The sequence below is a fragment of the Oryctolagus cuniculus genome, chromosome 10 (assembly GCF_964237555.1).
Source record: "Oryctolagus cuniculus chromosome 10, mOryCun1.1, whole genome shotgun sequence".
Classification (NCBI taxonomy): Eukaryota; Metazoa; Chordata; class Mammalia; order Lagomorpha; family Leporidae; genus Oryctolagus; species Oryctolagus cuniculus.
In genome coordinates, this window is record NC_091441.1 from 15,182,345 (window position 1) to 15,204,117 (window position 21,773).

General features: G+C 45.9%; 1 protein-coding gene and 1 long non-coding RNA gene across 2 annotated transcripts in view; both read left to right on the forward strand.

The window, feature by feature from the left end:
• The first annotated feature begins 2,345 nt into the window (after positions 1 to 2,345).
• Positions 2,346 to 3,126, forward strand: LOC138844157 (uncharacterized). The gene is made up of 3 exons (XR_011379697.1): positions 2,346 to 2,448; positions 2,548 to 2,679; positions 2,893 to 3,126. It is a non-coding gene; the product is annotated as an uncharacterized lncRNA (long non-coding RNA).
• An 11,101-nt stretch (positions 3,127 to 14,227) lies between these two features.
• VPS4B (vacuolar protein sorting 4 homolog B) overlaps positions 14,228 to 21,773 on the forward strand; it is a 38,071-nt gene continuing 30,525 nt past the window's right edge. Inside the window, exon 1 of the mRNA XM_008261441.4 lies at positions 14,228 to 14,591. Coding sequence (XP_008259663.1) covers positions 14,565 to 14,591 — 27 coding nt within the window. The 5' untranslated portion in view covers positions 14,228 to 14,564. The remainder of the gene's footprint in view (positions 14,592 to 21,773) is intronic.

The window sequence follows — 21,773 nt, forward strand, 5'->3', positions numbered from 1 at the left end:
ATATAGGATGCCAACGCCGCAGGTGGAGGATTAACCAAGTGAGGCACAGTGCCGGCCCCTACTTTGCCACTGTTTCTAATATAAATAAGGCCAGACTGAACAGCTGCACTCACCGCTCTGGGACTGCACCTCTCTATTCCTCCCTAGGGCAGGTGCCCTTCCAGGGCAGACGGACTGGGAAAGTCACACCTTTCCCTACAAACCCTGGCTCCTTCTCATGTGACCCAAAAAAGGCCCTGGACAGCAAAGATCTTCATGATCAATAATAAATTTTGTGCAATTATCTACTTATTTTAATGGAATTATACAAGTTAACTATGATTTTCATTTTATGTATGCATGTAAGTTTTACCTAACCTACCCCCAACCTCAGATCCCCCTCCCCCCTGGGGGGGAAGGATAGGAAAGGAAGCCCTGTGTGTTAGCAGCACTGTCAGGTGGCAGCTGTGCCAGGGCCAGTGTAAGCAAAGACCTACAGCTGCCAGCTTCCGCCCAGCAAACCAGAGCTTGGCACCCAAAGCCAGGCTGTTGCTCGGATTCCACAGCTACGCTTCCCACAGATGGAGCCATGGCCCAGAGGCCCCAAATATGTAAGCCACCCTGCAGAACACTGTAGCCCTTGTGCTCAACAACGGCTCAAGACAACAGCAACCTCTAGGTTCTTGCAAGCCAATGTTTGCTGGTCTTTTTCTAGATGGATTTCAGACAAATGGTAAAGTGTGGCCCTGAGCTAAGGATGCTAAGCTATGAACCAGCTAATGCCACATCCCTTGTGCCTTGTTCTGGCTCTTGGCATGAGTCCTGTCCCCTGCAACACAACCTCCACCAGCCCCGTGAGGCTGCTGAGCCCCTGACACACAGCTGGATGCCCTGCAGGTGACAGTGCACACCAGCTTTCAGAGGCTTCCTGCAACAACAGAACACAAATGTCACATTCATTTTTCATGTTGGTTGCATGATGAAATAGTAATTCAGAGATACACTAGGTTACATAAAAATATGTCATTAAAGTTACATATTATTAAAATTAATTTTACTCTTTTATTTTTAGTTTTGTTTTAATATGGTCATTAGGAAATTTAAGATTACATGTGTGGCTCACACTTGGGACTTCCATTATTTTCCCATTGAACGCCTTGTTCCATAGAGAAAAGACATTTTCAATTCAAAGCATTTTTCAACTTAACTCAGAGAGCTGTGGGCTGACGCATACTTCACAGGTTTCCTATTCTGGGCCTTTCAGTGTTTGTGCCGGAGGCCCCTCCCTCTGACAGTTTTCAAAGGTGGTTAAAGAGGTGAAGGTCACTTTTGAACCCCTGTGTTACAGTGGAGACTAAAAAGTTGTAGTTCCTAAGGACTGCCAGTAGAGGGATCTCTTATCCCACTTAAGACTGAAAACCTTAGGGACCTGCTCCTATTATTTGGAATTTAAATTTGTGCAATATAAATTTGTTAGCCAATTCAGGATTAACAGATCAATTTTGTGAACTAAGAAAGTAAAATTAATTCATACTCAGTGAGAGTATTTTTTTAAAATTTACAAATAAGCCCAAAAGAGACTGTTCCAAAAGTCAAAAATGTAAAGGAGCAGTGATGTAAGAAACTGCTCCCCTTTAATATTTTCCCTCAAGCTATAATTTTTAAAATAATTTGAATTTTCCTTTCAGATCTCAAGAGCAAGATACCCAAATTTCCTGATGTAAGTACTTTATTTACAAAAGCAGTTTATCCTGTGTAAAATATTTGTGTAAAATATTGCCAAAGAAAGGGTGGCTTCGTACTCAGGAATGTTCTTTTTCTAAAAAAAAGTATTAATATAAAGAGAACAGATTTTATGCATTCCACAAGATCCATGAAGAGTCACCCTTCCCTCGCTCCCCTGCTGCCCCCCAAGCGCCTCCCTCCCTCCTCTCTCTTCAGCAGTTTTTGCAAAGCCATAATTGTATCCACTATGCACGGGCTCTTCCGCTCCTGAAGGTAACTGTCTTTAGGTCCAGCTTTTCCCTGGAGTCCCTGACAAGATTTGAGCTAATACGTTTGTTCCTGTTGATGTCGCCTTGCTCAGAGTCCTCGCTTGCTGACAGACAAGGAGACAAGGAGAGAGACAGAGACTCGGACGCTCAAGGTGAGCGCATTATAATGAGGAGGGAAGAGCGATTTGTCCACAAACCGGATGCACCGCTACCGGCACAACTTGGAAGCCGCAAGAAGGGGTCCTTCCCCCCGCACTTGCGAGGAGCCGGTGCCTCAGCACTGGGAGACAACTTCACCTCTGCTGTCGGAAGCCAGCAGTTCGCTCCAGAAGCCCCAGGAGACCAGGGCAGGGTGGTGCCTTGAAGGAGAAAGGGCCATTTGGAAACTGAGCAGCCAAACGTCGAGACGCAGTCTTCTGGTTTATTTGCTAACACGGTGGTACTTTAAAAAGTCCATGACAAGTGGGAATGAAAGGTAAGCTTATGGTAGACAGTGTTTAGCTTAGCAGTTAAGGCGTCCTGGACCCCTGTGGGAGTGATGGGTTCAATTCCTGGCGCTTGCTTCTCCTTCCAGCTTCCTGCTGATGTAGACCCTGGGAGGCAGCAGTTGATGGCTCAAGTAATCGGGTTCCCAGCACCCACACAGGAGACCTGGATGAGTTACCAGCTCTTGGCTCTGGCCTCAGCTCAACCCTACCTGTTGCAGGTATTTGGGGAGTTAACCAGTAGATGGGAGCCCTCTGTCTCTCTGTGTGTCTCTATGCTTGCAAATAAATAATTTTTAAAGATAAATTTATTTTAGTGCAAAAACATTTTGAGGGGCCAGTGTTGCTGCATAGTGGGTTAAGCTGCCTGCCTGTAGCTCCTGCATCCCGCATGGGTGCCGATTCAAGCCCCGGCTGCTCCACTTCCAATCCAGCTCCCTGATAATGTGTCTGGGAAAGCAACCGAAGATGGCTCAAGTGTTTGCGTCCCAGCATCCACGTGGGAGACCCAAAGAAGCTCCTGACTCCTGGCTTTGCTATGGCCCAGCCCTGCCCACTGCAGCCATTTCGGGAGTGAACCAGCAGATGCAAGACTTCTCTTTCTCTCTCTGCCTCTCCCTCTCTGTAACTCCACCTTTCAAATAAATAAAATTTTAAAAAAAGAAGTATTGTGAAATCCACCTGTAGTTATTTTCATAATAAGCATTTTCCATGAAAATTTTGGACAATTCTCACGCATTTGACTAGATTTCTATAAAACTATTTTTTTAAAATTATTCATCACAGAAATATTTCAGAAATAAAGAGCTAGGAAATCTACAAATCTGTGTTTAGAGTCATTCATACAAATGGGATTTACTTGTGAGTAAATTCTCAGGTAAGATTAGTAAACTACAGAGGTTAAGTACGACCTCGCCACCTGTCACATACACCCATGTGGAGCAGAAGCAGCAGTACTCACAGTCACCAGAACCTGCTCCTTCCCAGGGACCTCCCTGCCCCATCGCGGCTGTCACACTGACCCACGGCATTAGCCTTGGAGGTGGATGACGTCAGACTAAACACAGACACGCGGTCCAGCCAAGTGCATCCCTCCACTACCTGATGCTCGCTCTTCTTCTCTAGGTTACACCAAAAAGAAGGTCCACAGATCAGGGGGGCTTATGGGCTGCTTGGAAGATAAGGATTTCGCTTAGAAGTTCTCTCGAGAAGAAGCTGAACAAACCACTTGGTCAGCACTTTCTGCGCCCCCCCCCCCCCCGGGCCTCTGCACTTCCACTCGCCAAAGCCCATCCCCTGCTCTCCCACACCTCAAGTTCGTTGGGCAGAGCCCAGCCCAGAAGGGATTCCACTCCTTCCAGACGCACCTGCTGCTGGCAACACTCTGCTTGTCCTTGTCACACAGGATTGCATTTGCTCATCTCTCCACTGGTGAACGTGCTGCAAACTCGGAGAACAGGGACCACACCTTTTGCGGGGATTTGCTAGTGAAGGGTAAACCCACTGAAGCAGGAAACACTACAAAGAATGCTCATTTGTGAGTGCCAACCAGGCCCCCCTGTCCAAGAACAGCCAAAGACAGGTGTTCAGAAACAGGATAAAAGAAGTGACTTGAAGTTGATTCTGGAAGCAAGCATTGTCCTAGAAAATGTAAATGGCGTATAACCTTGCACTTGTGAGGATGGGGGTGGGGGCTGTGCACAGGAGATGAAGGGAAACAGCCAAGAGAGGCAACGATGCCTCTGGGTTTTCCTGAAAGAAAGAGGAGGCATCCAAGAGCATCTTGAACGTGGTAGAATTGCAACAACACAGAGCAGGGCTGCTGCAGTGTCCTAGAGATGGTGTGAGAAGCAGGAGCTGGAAAAGTGTGACAGAGGAGACCCTTCACTCACTCTGTCTGTGGCCCTATCTTGGAGCGGGTGAGAGCTGGCCTGGCCACCTGCAGCAGCCCTGGGCATCAAATGTCAGAAAATGAGCAGCACCACAAGGCAACATCCAACACCTTCGCAAAGAAACAGATGCCTGGGTCCATTAGTAGGTTTTCCTACAATCTCATACGTGGCAGGCCACGTTACAAAAGATAGCTGCACGCTATGTCTGCCACAGCGATGCCCTAGACGTGCTAGATTGCTATGAAGCCTATTTACTTTCCCATAGGAATAATACTATACCTTGGCATCAAGTCATCCACAGAAAACTGAAAAAGCACCAGCACTAATGAGTGTCCACCATAGTTCATTATCTCTCCTCTTCGCAGCAACCATGTAAAGTAAGAATTACTAGAGTAGTTTTAAAGATAAGAAAACTAAGCTGCAGGGCAGTTAAGTGCCTGTCTGTGGGTCTCTCTTAAAAACCTCTAACATTTTCTGTTGCACCACAGTGCTCCAAGAGTCAGCCTAAAGGTCCACATACAACTCTTAAGTGTCCACTGTAACCACGGGTAATAGAATCATGCTGTGTATCAAGGGACTGGCTTAATACAGGCAAGAGATTTCAGAGATGATGGCATTTGTGTAAGAGAAACCAAGTGCCTTCCCCAACATCAAAATGCAAGGCAGTGGTAGAGCTGAGAGGAGAGCCAGAGTCTTCTGACGCAATCACATGACCTTAAATCCAAATCCCTCTCTTAGTCTCTGCTGAGTGGAGGAGACAGAGTTGGAAGCCAGGAAGTCAGAACTGCACCAGACCACAGTGGGCAGACATGGCCTGGTCAGATCACAAGGTCGTTGTTGGCACTTCTGAAATCCATTTGTGTTGTAATACCCGTGAGTTAGACAATCAATGCACAATGCTGCTCCTTTTCCTTTGGGAAACTTAGAAGGAGCTTGAAGGCTTAGGTGCCTTTTACAGACTAGTCACCTCGATTTAGATTTGTTGATTGACGTGTTGGCCACTCGGATCAATTACATGATACTTTACACCCCAGGGTCTTTGAAGGAGCCAATTTTTAAGTACGTTAATGTCTCCATCTCCCTCCAAGGTATAGATTTCCTCTGACCTAAATCTACCCCTAGAGACTCTTATGATATCCTACCCTGGAGTTTCTCACTTGTCCCTAGCACAATCAAGCTACTTTGTGTGGGGGTACTCCTTGCCTTGATGGAGTAGCATACTTTCTCTTTGAGGAGGGAACCTGAGACTTTTGCTTCTATAAAGTCCCACCGTTGAAAAAGCAGGCCTGAAAACATGAACAGCGAAAGCTAGCCTCTTCTATCCTTACATGTCTTGATTTGTAGTGTTCTCCAGCATGATGTCTCTTATTACAGTGCTTTTATCATCTGTGAATATCTGATCATAAGAGTATATTGGGAGCATTTCCATCCGAGTATGTTTAACACTAGAATCCTCTGCTTTCTCACGTGATTTTTATAAAAACAAGTTACCTCTTCACAAGAACTATTGCAAAATTGGTTTTGGACTGCTGCTGGTTGTCATTCACATGTTAGTGAATGGGTTTTACATGTTCCTGATTGGTCTAAAGCTTTGTTGTGCTGGGTTAGGTAAGCTACAGAATTCTCCAAGAGGACCAGGGGTGGAAGATGGAATTTTCCAACGAAAAACAGCCATTTTGCAACTTCAAAAATACCATTGGCCAAGAATAGCCCTTGGGAAGCATTTGTCTGGCACAGAAGAGCTTATTTTCCCAGGATGACCTTAGGATATAATTTGGTAATGAGATCATTTGGCAACCTTGAGCTTTAATACAGTGAAATTAAATAATTGAATTGGCTGGGGTTTTTAACTTATCCTTACCCTTCCAAAGTGGAATTTGGCCAAGATTATGAATAAATATTTGGGCTTTCAAGATTTTCATTTTGTAATTACAATTTGAATAATATGAAAAGACACCTCTCTCCAGTAGCACTGAATATCTTTATAGGAACAAGTAAATTCCTCCGCTGTATCTTATTTCCTCTCAGGAGCAGTTCAGGTCCAACCTTTTCTATGATCACTAAGGCTAACATTTCTCCTTGCTTTTAACTCACAAGGCACGCATTGTGTTCGGCATTCATTCTGACCCTTGTAGACTGCTTTCTACTTGTATCACCTTTATTTTTCCAACTATATTGGAAACTTTCAGAAAGAAGGGATCGTGTTTGAATTCTCTGTTGGATTCATATTTTGGGTGGTTTTTTTTTTTTTTTGCTTTTATGTACCCTTTTTTAAAGCCAGAGAGATAGAGAAACAGGGAGGGGGAGAAAGAGAGAGGGAATGAGGGTGAGGAGAGAGAGAAAGAGAATCAATATTCCATCTGCTGGTTCAATCTGCAAATATCTGCAACATCCCAGACTGGGTCAAGACAAAGCCAGGTGCCAGAACCTCCATTCGGGTTTCTCACATGAGTGTATAGGACCCAAGTACTTGAGCCATCATCACTGCCTTCGCATTAGCATTAGCAGGAAGCTGGATGGGATTCAGAGCCAGGCCCTCCAATGTGAGACGCAGGCATCCCAAGTAGCATCTTAACCACTGCACCAAACACCTGCCCCATTCATTTTTTTTTAACATCGAATTCAAGTACTGCATATCCAATAGAATCTCAGTTAGGATCAGATGATCATGTGATTGAAAAGCATAACTGATTCAAGCATAACTGTATCACCAATCCTATTGCCTCTTCGTAGAGTCCTAGGGTTTACAGCTGTCTTCATGTAGAAATCAGCATTACATTTCATATACTTTGAGTCCAAAGCCCAAGATAGCTACAGCTAGAGTAGGAACAGGACTGAATGTCTTCTTCAACAAAAATATTGACCTTAAGATGCACTGCAACCACAGCTTCCAATAAAATATCTTTCATGTTTGGCAATTTTGGGGTTTTTAATCTCACCACTGAAATACACCACTTTTAAATCCATCTTTAAATGCTAACTAGGGAAACTAATAAATCACAAAGAATGTTACTAGCCCATCTGCAACCTTAAAGCTCCTTGGGGTTGACTTTTCCTCAGGGATCCCCAGCCCTGTCCCCATATGCTTGTACCTGGAGTGGTACCCTCCAGATAGCTACCAAAGGACCAATGACTGTTTAGCTAGAAAATAAATCATGGGTCTTCATCATGTGTTCTACCTTAAACTATAGCCAATTTATTTTTTCTCATGACACAATATCTGCTTTAAATATGTTCAGTGTCAAAAAATTATGTGTATTCACCTTGAAAAGGAAGATGGAACACAGTTTAGATTTCCACAAAGACTTGCACGAAGTCCGTACAATGAGATTCTACAAAAGTGAATACAGCATTATACCATTTCAAAAAGAAAAAAAGAAGCTACTACAGACATCATATTTGAGCCTCTCTGGTCCAGTACATGATTGCTGGTCTTACGCTGCATGCACTTCATTTCTGCTTAATGTTTTTTGGTTGACTTGATTTTGTAATCAAAGGGACAATGAACAACTAAACAACTAATGTAGGCTATAATTACCAAGAAATCGTTCACTTAAACACCAAGAAGTGAAATTCATTTGCTTATAGAGGTGGACATTAGCTTGATGATAACATTATTGCTGTTTGGGAGATGGTGCTAATCTTTTTGGAGGATGGGGGATGGAGAGTGGGGTCTCCTAGATCCTTCTCCTGAAACTAGTCCATAGACTATAAGTGATTCCAGTGCAAACCCTCTCCCCAGATCTATGTGTTGATGTAGTGACAGTGATCTGGGGGAATTTTGCCTGTATGGAAAAACAACAACAACTGGAAAGAATCACTGTGGACAGCAAGGGCGTCTGCGTCCAAATTATTTTTGCTGCTGGAAGAAGTATTGGTCAACATGTTTTGAAGGCTCAGAGACAAGTTCCTCTTTTCTGAATTAATTGCTTCTGCTCCATATGAGTCCCAAGGTAGCACTTTACAGATAACTGTTGTCTTAGTCTCATAAACATAAATTACAAATATATATATATACACATATATGTAGTGCCAACAAAAATTCTATAGTTGCTTGTGAATGCAGTGTTTACTATATAAAACCTTACATATTTCTTTTCTGTTAAGAGGAAAGCATTCATTCCTCCGGTCTCTTTTATAGAAATATGTTCTGAAATACTACTATGGGGGACGCACACCAAGGTGGCCTCAGTGAATCATGCATTGTCTGGAGCTCAGGCAGCACCCGTGACTTGCTTCAAATCAACAGAATACAGGTAATGTTAAGCGGATTTTGCAGATGTAATTAGCTTGGAGTTCAACGAGGAAATTATCCTGGTGAGTCAGACCAACCATATGAACCCTTTAAAAGAGGGCCTGAGCTTTCCCCAAAGTCAGAGACTTGAAATCAGAGACTCAACATGCGTGTGTGCATGTGTGCGCATACGCAGGAGTGTGCATGTGTGTGCGCATATGTGTGTGTGTACTTTCCTGGCTTTGAAGAAGCAAGCTGTCAGTCATCCTGAATCACAAGGAAATGCATTCTGCCCACAACCTCAGGGAGCTTGGGAGCATACCCATTTCTGGATAAACCTCCAACCAGAGAAACATGAGAACACAGCCCAGCCTCTACCTTGATTTCAGCCCTGTCAGATCCTGAGCACAGAACTCAGCTAAGCTGTTCTTGGACCCACAGAAGCTGTGAGAAAGTAAAAGCATGTTGTTTTTAAGTGGCTGAGTTTGTACTAGTTGGTCATGCAGCAATAGAAAACCAATACAATCATATTTAACATTTAAAATGACTGTATATGAGACACTATAAAGTTTAGAAGAAGAAGACGGCCCGGCGCCATGGTTAATCTTCCACCTGCGGTGCCTGCATCCCATATGGGTACCGGATTCTAATCCTGGCTGCTCCTCTTCCAGTCCAGCTCTCTGCTGTGGACCGGGAGGGCAGTGGAGGATGGCTCAAGTGCTTGGGCCCTGCACCCGAATGGGAGACCAGGAAGAAGCTCCTGGCTCCTGGTTTCGGATCGGCACAGCGCCGGCCGTGGCGGCCATTTGGGGAGTGAACCAACAGAAGGAAGACCTTTCTCTCTGTCTCTCTCTCACTGTTTATAACTCTACCTGTCAAATAAATAAATAAAGAAGAAGACAAGGATACCTACTCTTGAACTTGATTTTTATGAAAAAAAGAGGCAAAGATACCACTGTTCGCGGAAGTTTTTATTATTGACCTAGAAACTTAGGAGCATATATTGACAATCTATTAGAAACAAGGTAGCAGCCAAAATTAACCTCTGCATATATACCACAACCCACTAGAAAATATGAGGAGAAAATATATTATTAATGATAGAACAGTAACATAATAAAATACTTAGCAATTGTTCAGAAAATATATAAAGCAAAAGAAAGCACTATTAAGAAACATACAAGGATACTCGAATAAATAAAGATATAATGTTTTCTTAAATCTGAGGAAATGCAGTACTATAAAGAGGTCCATGTGGGACCTGCGTCGTGCTGCAATAGGGTAAGCTGGCCCTTGAGATGCCGGTATCCCGTACGAATGCCGGTCTGAGTCCCAGCTGCCCCATTTCTGATTCAGCTCCCTGCTGAAGTTCCCAGTTGGAAAGCAGCAGTAGGTGGCCCAAGTGCTTCACTTCCAATCCAGCTCCCTATTAGTGTGCCTGGGAAAGCAGAGGAAGATAAACTGAGTGCTTGGGTCCCTGCCACCCACAAGGGAATTCCTGGCTCCTGGTTTGACATGGCCCAGCCCTGGCCCACTGCAGCCATTTGGAGAGTGAACCAGCAGGTAGATGATTCTCTCTCTCTCTCTCTCTCTTTCAATCTCTCTCGATCTCTCTTTGTCATTCTGCCTTTCAAATAAGCAAATATTTTTTAAAAAATAATCCTCTTATAGAAAACTTCACTGGTTCAATGAACTCTACAACCTTTCTCAGATGAAATCATCAATTCCTGGCCACTCCCTTGTCACTACTGCCACACTCATCTTCCCAGCCTGTCCACCCCACACTGCACTATTATGGAGCAAACTGTGAGTACATTGCAAAGCATATTTTAGATTACAAAACGCAATTTTTCCTAATGCATTGGCAAAGATCAATGAATTAGAATTCATTTTGCTGAGAAGTTTGAAAGGGAAAAAGCCAGAATAATACAGCTTCCAGCTGATACCCTGAAAGTTCTCCACCTCTCTACAACAGAAGGAGCACTCTCAGCCACAGATGTTTGAATACAAAAACTAAAACAAGGGCAAACAAGGCATTTTGGTGGGAAGAAACAAAAGACGTTCAAGACAAGAAAAGTTGGGCAGGAGTGGGGAATGGTGTTTGAAACCAACTTTTTTTTTTTTTAATTTTATTTATTTGAAAGGCAGAGTTACAGAAAGAGGGGAAGAAAAGGAGAGATCTTCCATCTGCTGGTTCACTCCCCAAATGGCCACACTGGCCAAGGCTGGACCAGGCTGAAGCCAGGAGCTTGGAACTCCATCTAGTTCTCCCAAATAGCTGGCAGGGGCCCAAGCACTTGGAGCACCTTCCAATGCTTTCCTAGGCGCATTAGCAGGAAGCTTGATGGCAAGTCGAGCAGCGGGGACTCAAACCAGTGCTGATATGACATGCCAGCCATGCAGGCGGCAGCTGGACGTGCTGTGTCACAACGCCAGTCCCTGAAACCAACTTCTTAGGCACATTACTTGGATACCAAGTATTTGCAGTCTGGGAGATGATGATGTCAGTCTGCAATCTTCCCCGCCGGGCGGATGCCTCACACTGTACCCACCCTGTGTCGTCAACGGGCAGGAACGGCCACCTCCTCCCCACTCACAGCACGTGGCTGGTGGCTGGTGAGGGCTGATCCCCAGACCTGCTCAGCAGTCCACAAGCTGGCTGTCTCTTCACGTGAATCAAATGAGTAGTAGGGGCTGGACCTGCAGGGTAACTGGGCACATTCAGAAGGCTCCACCACCAGTCAAGACCCAACACATAGGGCCTGAGAGTCACTCCTCTCACAGCACTGGTCCTGCCAGCACTGTCTTCCCCGAGGCTGCTGTCCGCATCAGGCAGGGAGCTGACAACAAGTAGAGACCTGACTTCCAAGTGCAAGGCTGTGTGAGGACTCTAATACGCATTTCCTTTCAAAATGGTCTGAGTGAAAGGGATTCAGTCCTGAACAGGCTGCTCTTGAGTCCAAGCTGAAAGCTGACTCTGAAATGCCGCCTGCCTGCTCCCTGGCCTCCCTCATTTCCCTCTCAAGCAGGTAAGCTTCGCTGTGTTCAACAGACCTTGGCCATATAAGCCAAACATTCTGGGTGTAAGGACATAAGAAACTACAAAAATGAGTAAGACGAAGGCTGAGTCCTTGGGGGTTTTACAATCTGGAAAGACAAGACACATGCCAGGGAGGCTGACAATGAGTAAGTATCTGCCAAGTGCCAGGCGCTGTACTAGGCAATCAGCACACATCACCTGTGGGACGTGCAAGGTCCACAGGGCAATCAGAGTGGAGAGTGTCAGAGGCTCCTTGAGGAAGTGGCTTTGGAATTGGCACTTGAAAAATCGGTGTGATTTTATTTAACAGGCTGAATCAGTGAAAGCAACTGAGCATAAGAGGCAAGGAAGTGTAGGGAGGGGCTGTGCCCCAGGAACAAGGGGTGCCCTACAGGGCTCTGCACACCTCTATTTCTCCATTGTGACTGCCCCAGCAACCTCCGACATGATCTGCCCACGTCACCCTCTTCCTGGTCCACTCATCTTTATAAAACCAAAATCAAATCAAATCATACCTCTGCCAAGAAGGCAGGCAGGAAGGGAGAGAGGCAGGGAAGGAGGATGGGGAATGGGGGAGGGGGGAGCCGCTCAACAAATCCTTCTGCCCTCAGAGTAAAGTCCAAGTCCAACTCCTCATGATTCAATGCCTTGGGCATCTGGAGGTGCTGGGTGGGGCACTTTAAGCTTCCTTGGCCACTCCATTGCCATGGCTCTCCTTCTTCCAGCCAGCCCTCAAACCTGTCTGTCCAAATCAGTAAGATTGGGTTTATTTTTTATTTTTTTTAAGATGTATTTATTATTTATTTGAAAGTCAGAGTTACACAGAAAGAGGAGAGGCAGAGAGAGAGAGAAAGAGGTCTTCCATCTGCTGGTTCACTCCCCAGTTGGCCGCAACAGCTGGAGCTGCGCTGATCCAAAGCCATGAGCCAGGAGCTTCTTCTGGGTCTGCCACATGTGTGCAGGGGCCCAAGGACTTGGGCATCCTCCACTGCTCTCCTAGGTCACAGCAGAGAGCTGGATTGGAAGTGGAGCAGCCCAGTCTCCAATCAGTGCCCGTATGGGATGCTGGCACTTCAGGCCAGGATGTTAACCCACTGTGCCACAGTGCCAGCCCCAAGACTGGGTTAATTTATTTTATTTTATTTTATTTTTTGACAGGACAGAGTTAGACAATGAGAGAGAGCGAGAGACAGAGAGAAAGGTCTTCCTTCCGTTGGTTCACCCCTCAAAAGGCTGTCACGGCCGGCGTGCTGCGCCAATCTGAAGCCAGGAGCCAGGTGCTTCCTCCTGGTCTCTCATGCGGGTGCAGGGCCCAAGCACTTGAGCCATCCTCCACTGCCCTTCCGGGCCACAGCAGAGAGCTGGACTGGAAGAGGAGCAACCAGGACAGAATCCGGAGCCCCAACTGGGACTAGAGACCACAGTGCCGGCGCAGCAGGCAGAGGATTAGCCAAGTGAGCCGTGATGCCAGCCAAGACTGGGTTTAAATGACACTCCTCCAAGATGGCCCTAACCACTGGCTCAGGATGGAGTACTCTCTCTCCTGTGGCCCCACGGGACATCCTGACTCTATTGTAGCTCTTGTCAGGGCCTCATCTGACATTGACCCTGGATGGACTTCAGACACCAGCCATGCCAGAGAAGAGCTGTATGGTTCGGGGAACTTCTATTGATCTGAGGTTTAGTTCTCATTTACATGAACTGCCAGCTTTAAATTCTAACTGGCAGAGCTAGTACGTGAAAGTACTTTGTAAACGGTTACAATGTAACATATTTACATTTGGGTTTTAAATATGTGAAAGGAAAAAAGTTTCTATTCCACTAGAATCTAAGGTTCCAGGGAATAGGAATTTCAAAAAGAAAAGCTTTTAGTTTCAAACAGTATTTACAGAAGAGTTGCAAAAGTGTGTAGAGAATCCCCATCCCGGACTGCTGGCTCTACTACAGACGTTATTCTGTTTTAGTTTTCCAACGGATACTTTTCTTTCCGGCATCTCCTCCAGCACCGCATTTAACTGGTGTCTCCGTCTGCAGCCTGTGGCCGGCCCCAGTCTTCCCTGGTCTTCCACGACCCAGACGCTTCTTGAAGCGTGTTGGTTAGCTATTTTGTAGTAGGAACACCTCCGACCTGGATTTTTCTCGTGTTTTCTCAGGGTTAGCCTGAGATTACAGATTCTTGGCAATAATGCCGGAAAGGTGATGTTCCTTTCTCATTGAACACCAGGGCCCCAGGGGGTACATCACATCCACAAATAAAAAAAAAAGTTTTTTTTTTCTTTTCACTTTTTGTTCATAGCCAGCATTTAAAATAGACTGGCACACACGGATCACCATAAATCTCATTCAATTCGTCGAACCATTTGGTGTCTTCTCCACTAAACTTCTAAAATAGCAAGAACCCGATTATATTCATCCTCATGGTTTCCTGATGCTCAGCTCTTTCTTTCCTTTTCTTTCTCCCCCGCCCCCCACAGCAAACACTCCCCAGCAAAGTCAATACCCCGGAGGGCTAATGAAAGTCCTCCTGCGCTTGCGCGCAGCCTGGCTCTCTGCCTCTAGAGCGCAGGCGCAAAGCCAGACTTCCGCCAGGCGTTGGCTGGCTTCAGGGATACTTCTTGGGAAGTCCCTAGCCACAGTGAGAGGCCGACAGGGTGGTGACTGCGTAGAGCGCGTGTTGATGACGGAAGCGGAAGTGCCCCGGCCAGAGGCGGGACTAGGATCCGAAGGGGCTCGGGTTTGCGGAAGTTTTGAAGAGGGTCCGGTGCTGGCGAGCGCAGTGTTGTTTCAGAACAAGTTCCGGACAGAAGGCCTTCGCTTGTGATCCGAGAGCCACCAGCTTCCCCAGGTGTGGGGCCGTAACACTGGGCACGATCCGAGGTCCCTGCTCTCGGCTCTCCTCGCACCCCGTTGGACCCCGGGGAACCGCCTCGCGTCTCCACCATGTCATCCAGTAGCCCCAATCTCCAGGTATCATGCTACCTGCGCCGCCCTAGAGCAGTTGGGTGGGGGGCGGGGAGGAGGGAAGACCGGCCGCGCCCCTGCCCGGGCGGAGGAGGGCGGGGCCGGGCGCGGCCGCTGGTCGGGGAGTGGGCGCCTTCCAGCCGAGGGGGCGTTTCCGGCGGGCTGGGAGGGTCTCCTGGGCCACTGGCTGTGTGACACCCTTGACTTGGTGTGGAGCTTCTAAACGAAACAGAAACAGGAAAGCACCAGCCGAGCTTGGACCAGAGTGGGCCAGTGTCTCCCATCGCTGCAAAGAAGAGAGGCAGGAACGTAGTTTTTGCCGGCTGAGCGTAGGGTGGTCCCACTTTTTTGTGTTCCTCGAGCTGATAGAGCCAAAGTCCTTTTCTCGAGCTGTCAAGTGGCAGAAATATGAGCACAGCCTTGGAATCCGAGGTTCCAGCCAGCCTGCGTGCAGTCGCCGCGAATTCGGGGTGTGTGTGCGTGTGTGTGCGTGTGCGCTGTTCTGAGACGCCCCATTTGTCATCTTTAAGAACAGGGGGCATCTGTAAACCTCCGTGCCTCCAGTTCTTCGCTTTCACCGCAGTGAGCGCAGCATTTTGTACGTAAATCATGGACTTCAAAGATTTGAGACTCAATCGTTAGTCGCCTGTAGAGTGGAATTCTTAATAAGAAATGTATGTAACGTTGTCTTCCACCCCCAGAATGGATCTGGGACTTAAGAGGGGCTTGGGCCTGGAGGACTCCCAGTCCTGCCTGTCAATTTGGTACAGAAGTGTCCCATGAGACGTGTACTTTCCGTCGTCGTCTTGGGCTTCCAGTAGTTTGTTGGACAGGCATTTATTTATTGAGGGCCCGATACAGACTCCAAAAGTAAAGAGCGCTCTCCTTAACCCTGGGTACTCCATCCTGAGGGAAGACCACCCCAGCAGACCCATCTAAACAAGAACGTGGGAGAAGAGCTTGCTTAGGACGTTTACGTTGAAACTGGACCCAAAAGATTATGAAAATAAATGCTTTATAGCATTCACAAAATGTTATAATTGCAGGAATCATTCATTTCTTAGAATTAAGAAAAAGTTATATGTCTTTTTCCACTAAGGTATTAAACTGAGATGGGGCAGTCGCCACGTGATCCGGAGATGTTTGATAGCCCCATTCAGAAACGATCTTTCTGGTAAATGTACCTTGTAGAAATATCTATTGTTTGGTAAGATATTGTTCCTTTGAGTATTAAAGGTGATTTTAAGTTCACACTTGTCATCACCCTCGTTGGTTGTCTGTTAACTAGTTTTATTTTGTCAGCTTTTCATTTGTCACAAACTTTGAGTCTGATCCGGGCATTCCACAGTGAGATTTTCATCCGTTTGCTGATACCTTTCTTCTGCGAGATTTGCCGTTTTCTTCTGTAATCAGAATGCATCAACCTGAATTGGATTGTTGTATGTTCTTCAGTGAATCAGCTAGAGTTTGACAGGTGTTAAAGGCCAGTAGTAAACAGGAAGGATGTTGAGTTACGGCTTTGATTAGGGGTTGACTCACTCTTGTGTTTCTCATTGAACCCTTTCTTTTCTTTTTGAGGAAGACAGATATATATGGAGAGAGTTCCTTTCTGCTGGTTTACTTCTCAAGTGCTGGGTTTGGGCCTGATCAAAGTCAGGAGCCAAGAACTCAAACCAGACCTCTCACGTAGGTGACAGGAAGCCGTTTACTTGAGCCATCACCACTGCCTTGCAGGATTTATACCAGCAAGAAGCTGAAGTCAGGAGCCAGAGCTGGCATTGAATCCAGGCATTCTGGTACAGGACATGGGCATCTTAACTGGAGTCCTAACTGCTAGGCTGAACTCCCGCCCCTCATCAAGTCCTTTGAATGAAAACTACTCGGATAATGAATAACCTTTCCAGTGAGCAAGGCAGAAACCTCTGTAGCCAGATGCTCATAATGTAAAAATCAAAATAATAAAAAGTAATTTAACAAATACTGGGATAGAGTTAGAAGTCAGTGTGGGAGCACAGAAGGAAAGGACGTATCTCAGTCTTCCGAGGACATGACGAATATGTCACAGAGGAGCTGATGTGCGCTTCGATAAAGTGAACAGTGCTAACACTAATTGTCTGTTTGGTGTTTGATGTGCTCTCACTCAATCCTTAAAACAACTTTTCAAGGTGGAGTCTCACAGTATAAGAAACCTAAGCTTGTTAAGCTTATGGTTGACCCAAAGACATACAAGTATTAGTATGTAGGTTAGTTTTGAATCCAGATCTGTCTACTGAATTCACTACAAAACTGAACTCTCTTGAAAAAGTTGAATGCTTTCCAGGCAGAGAAAAATGACTTGTTCCTCAATCCAAAAGTGTAATAAATCCTTTGGGGAGAATTGCAAGTAATGTAGATGAAGTAGAACTCAAAAGTTTACTCATCCTAAATATTGTGTCCACAATGCCATGTTGTGTATGTGTCTGTGTGTAATCTGTGACCTCAGAAGGCTTACATGCTGATGTGAAACTAGACATACAAGTATAAGATGACCAATAGAATATAGTGTGGTCATAGAAGGTATGTACAGGGGGCAGTGGAAATCTAGAGGAAGTGCAGACAAAGCAGTCCAGGGGTTGCTAGCAAGAGCTTTGCAGCAAGAGTGCCATGCCTGGAGAGCCCTGGAGAAGCTGGAGTTTTACAGGGATGGGTTGGAATAGAGCATTCTGGGCAGACATGCGTGCTGAGCTGGACTAGGTCATGCCAGTAGTTTGGGATGACTGGGACTTACTGTAAGGTGGGGGCACAAGCCCGAGGGTTAGGCCCTATCACGAGGAGTCTTGTGTGCCACATAAACAGTCATCATCCTGTTCTACATGGGAGTCATAAAAGGGTTTCCAACAGTGGAGTAACCTGCTCAGGTGTTTTGTTTTAGAATGAGACTGTCCTGTGTACAGGGAGAAACTGGACTGGAATCAGGGAGACCAGTTAGGAGTTGGGGTCTGTTGATGGCAGAACGTAAGGGGCCACCTTAGCGTAAATACCTTTCTCAGTGAAGCAGAAAGGTATCGTCGGAGAAAAGTTGGGGAGGATAGTCAGGCTTGTGCCTGTGAGGGAAAGAGAAAAGGCAGGGTTTCCTCCCAGGATTCTGCATTGGATGTCTGAGTGGAATACAAAAGGAGAAGTATCAAGGAGTGTTATGGGACTGACATAGAGAAGCAAAATAGCTTTAGCTTTTGTTGAGTTTAAAATGTCCGTGCAGCAGGACAAGCATTTGGCCTAACAGTTAAGATACCTGTGTCTCATGTTGGAGTGCTTGGGTTGATACCCACCTCTGACTCCTATTTCTACTTCCTGCTGATGCAGACCCTGGGAAGCATCAGATGATGGCTCAGGTAGCTGAATCTCTGCCACCTATGAAGGCAACCTGGATTGCGTTCCCAGCTGTGGATTTCAGCCTCAGCCCAGCCATAGCCCTTGTGGACATTTGTGGGGGCAGGGTGACCCAGCAAGTGGGGTGCTCACTCACTTTCTCTCCTCTCTTCCCGTCCTCCTCTCAAAATGAATACAATTTTTTTTAAAAAATAAAATGCCCATGGGCATAATCAAATGGAAATGTCCAATCAGCATCTGAATACAGAAGTGTAGAACTAGGGTGAATGGCCTTGGATGTGAATAAGGATTTTGGAGTTATTAGTATAAAGATGGTAGCACAGGTTGTGGGCATGGTGAGTCCCATCTTGGAAAGTTTACAGAATGAGGGAAAATAAGGACCAGGGCAGAACCTCATGGGATATTGACATTTAAGGAAAGAGAAAAGGGAATCTGAAAAACAAGCAGTGGACAGCTCAGTAAAATCATGGGAGGATGCTGTCCTGAAGGCCAAAGAGGAGACACTGTCCAAGAGTTTGTTGTTAGTGTTAAGTGCTGTAGGGAGGGAATTAAGGTGAGATTTGGCAGTCAGGGCAGAAAACACTGCTGTGGCGAAAGAGCTCAAGAAACATGAATTTGGGGTACTCTGAGGTTTTGCTTAGAAGAACTAAGTAAGATGGTGGCAAGAAAGGACCCTGGGAACTGAAGAGAGTTGGTGAATTTTAGGTACGAGTCTGAAATGGGACTACACATGTTTTTCTGATAAGGAAGGACCTCTCAAACAAGGGACAGGTTGAGGAGAGAGCATGCCATGGCATGCCATTGAGGGCGTAAATGCTGCAAAGGTGGGGACCAGCTCAGAAACACAGAAGAATTAGCGTTGACTGCCCTAGCACATCTTTGCTCCTGAGGTAGATAGCCAGTTTGCAGGGGTTTCTAGGGCAGATGCACTGTGGTCTCCTAATCTGGAAAGGGCTGTCCCAGATGTTCCCAACCTTTGTACTTCCATATTGATAACTGGGTGCTGCCTGACCCTGGGGCAGTGAAGTCATTCACTCTCATGCTTGCCATTGTGCTAGTCTTGGGAGTATGAGCAAGTGCAGACCACAGACATAACTCCTGTCCCTACAGAGCTTCCATTCCAGTGAGAGAACAAAAATAAAACCCACGTAGGTTCACAGAGAGAGGGATAACATGCCTGGAAGGATTTTAAACAGGAGTGATGTGGACAGCTGTGTTTTATTTTGAGAGACAAAGAGAGAAAGAGCTGGTATCTCTTGTTTCACTTTCCAAATGCCTGCAACAACCAGAGTTGGCCAGGGCTCAAGCCAGAAGCTGGGAAAGCAATCTAGGTCCCCTAGTAGGAACCCAGGTGTCCCCATGCCCCTCAGGCTCCACATTATCAAGAAGCAGGACTTAGAAACCAGAGCAGGGAATTTAACCTAGGCACTGTGATGTGGGAGGCAGGCATGTTAACTGCTCAGCGTATGGGTTTTAAATTGAATTAACTGGGTAGTCATCAACCCAGAGATCATCAGCCATGAATCACTGAAAATAGACAACAGGCGGGAGGAGGAACAGTAAGCAAATGTGAGCCCCAAGCAAAACCTCATCCTATAAGAGGATGTAACCACAGAGGAGACTGAAAAGTAGCTGCCAGAGAGCTAGGAAGAAAACCAGGAGAATGGTGCCAGTGGGCTCAGCAGAGGACAGTGTCCAGGAAGCAAGTGATGGACCTTGTTATCAGCAGACCAAGGTGAAGACGGAGCTGGTCCTTGAGCCTGGCACCGCAGAGTCCCTTGATGTGATAAGGAGAGAATAGAGGCTCCGCTGTTGAGATTGTGGCTCTGACAGGTAGCAGAGAAACAGATCCAAGATGGAGAGTTATTAGTCTTTTTTTTTTTTTTTTTAGCGATTTATTTATTTATTTGAAAGTCAGAGTTATACAGAGAGGAGAGGCAGAGAGAGCAAGGTCTTCCATCCGATGGTTCACTCCCCAATTGGCTGCAACTGCTGGAGCTGCTCCGATCTGGAGCTGGAGCCAGGAGCCTCCTCCTCCAGGTCCCCCGTGTGGGTGCAGGGGCCCAAGGACTTGGGCCATCCTCCACTGCTCTCCCAGGCTACAGCAGAGAGCTGAATCAGAAGAGGAGCAGGTAGGACTAGAACCGGTGTCCATATGGGATGCCGGTGCGTCAGCCAGGGCGTTAACCCACTGTGCCACAGCACCACCCTGAGTTATAGGTCTTTTTTAGGGAAGACTATTTGTCTCCTGATGGAGACAATATCTGGTGGAGAGAACTTAGAGATGACAGAGGTGGGATAACCAAACAGAGGAAGATTTTGAGAAAACAGGATTTTTTTTTCACTCATTCAGCAGTTGTGTACTGTAGCCATCACCTTCCAGCCCAGATTAGGTTGGTGATGGGAGTCCTGTTCTCATGAAGCTCGCCTTAGTAAAGGTACAGGTGGTCAGTGTGTTTAGAATAAATATACTGGTAACGATGGGAAAAGCGTGTGGGAGAGGGGACGTCAGGGATGCAGCATGTCCCTGACCTGCGGAGCACCTCTCTGAGGACTTGTCTCCGGGGTAGGTCTAGAAAGGGAGCCATGCTGCCTCAGCTTGTGGGAAGGAATTTGGCTGTGTGTTCAGACTGTTTGAACCATGAGAGTGTAACTGCTACACTTTATCAATTCTAAAGCATACCACTTAGCTTGTGGTTCCTCCCACAACAGAGGAAGTAGGTTCTCCATTGGGAGATTTGGTGCCATCCCTATCCACTCCATGAACACCTACTTAAAAGTATATCATTCTGACGTATGATTGGCTTTGAAATTGTTTGATGATTTTTACTTAGATTAATTATAACTTATTTTTAGTATTGGGTAAGCATGATCTTTTTTGTCTGCATTTATTTCACTTTTACTGCCGAAATTAACCCAATTGGAATGCTTTAATCATGCTTCTTTCTTTATTTGTATGTGTTTTGTGCATTGTTTTAAAATTCAAGGATAACTTTAATGAAAATTTTGTGTTGAGGTAATTGTACATTTGTATTCAGTTTTAAGAAATAATAGAGAGATCCGATGTACCCTTCACACAGTTACATCTTGTAAAACTAGTACAGTATCATAACCAGGATATTGACATTGGTGCATTCTACAGCTCTTACTCATATTTCCCCAGTTTTACCTGTGTGTGTGTTCCTGTGCAGTTCTATCAGGTGAAGGTTCATATGTGCAATACCATGATCAAGACACAGACCACTTCATAAAGAAGTTCCCCTTTCGGATTCCAATTCAATCCCATCAAGGTGGCATGTACCAATGCCATCTCACTATTCCAAGTGATCAATTTCAGTTCACAATTGATCATAATGAAAGGACTAAGAGTCAAAGGGAGCACATAAACAAGTCTAGTACCTGCTAACACTAACCGATGGAATAAATAAAGGGGAGAGTGATCCAACATGGGAAGTGAGATACTCAGCAGACTTATAGAATGGCAGATGTCCTAAATAGCACTCTGGCCTCAGAATCAGCCCTAAAGGCATTCGGATCTGGCTGAAAAGCCCATGAGAGTATTTCAGGCATGGAAAGCCAAGACACTCTGGCAAAAGATCTCTGCGAGTGAGATCCCAGTGGAAAGAACAGGTCTTCAAAGAAGGAGGTACCTTTCTCTGAAGGGAGGAGAGCCTCCACTTTGACTATGACCTTGTCTAAACAAGATAAGAATCGGAGAACTCAGAGGGCTTCCATAGCCTTGGAAACTCATGACTGGAGCATAGGGAGACTACTGATGCCATAGACAGGAGTGTCAATTGGTAAAGTCAACAACAGGAG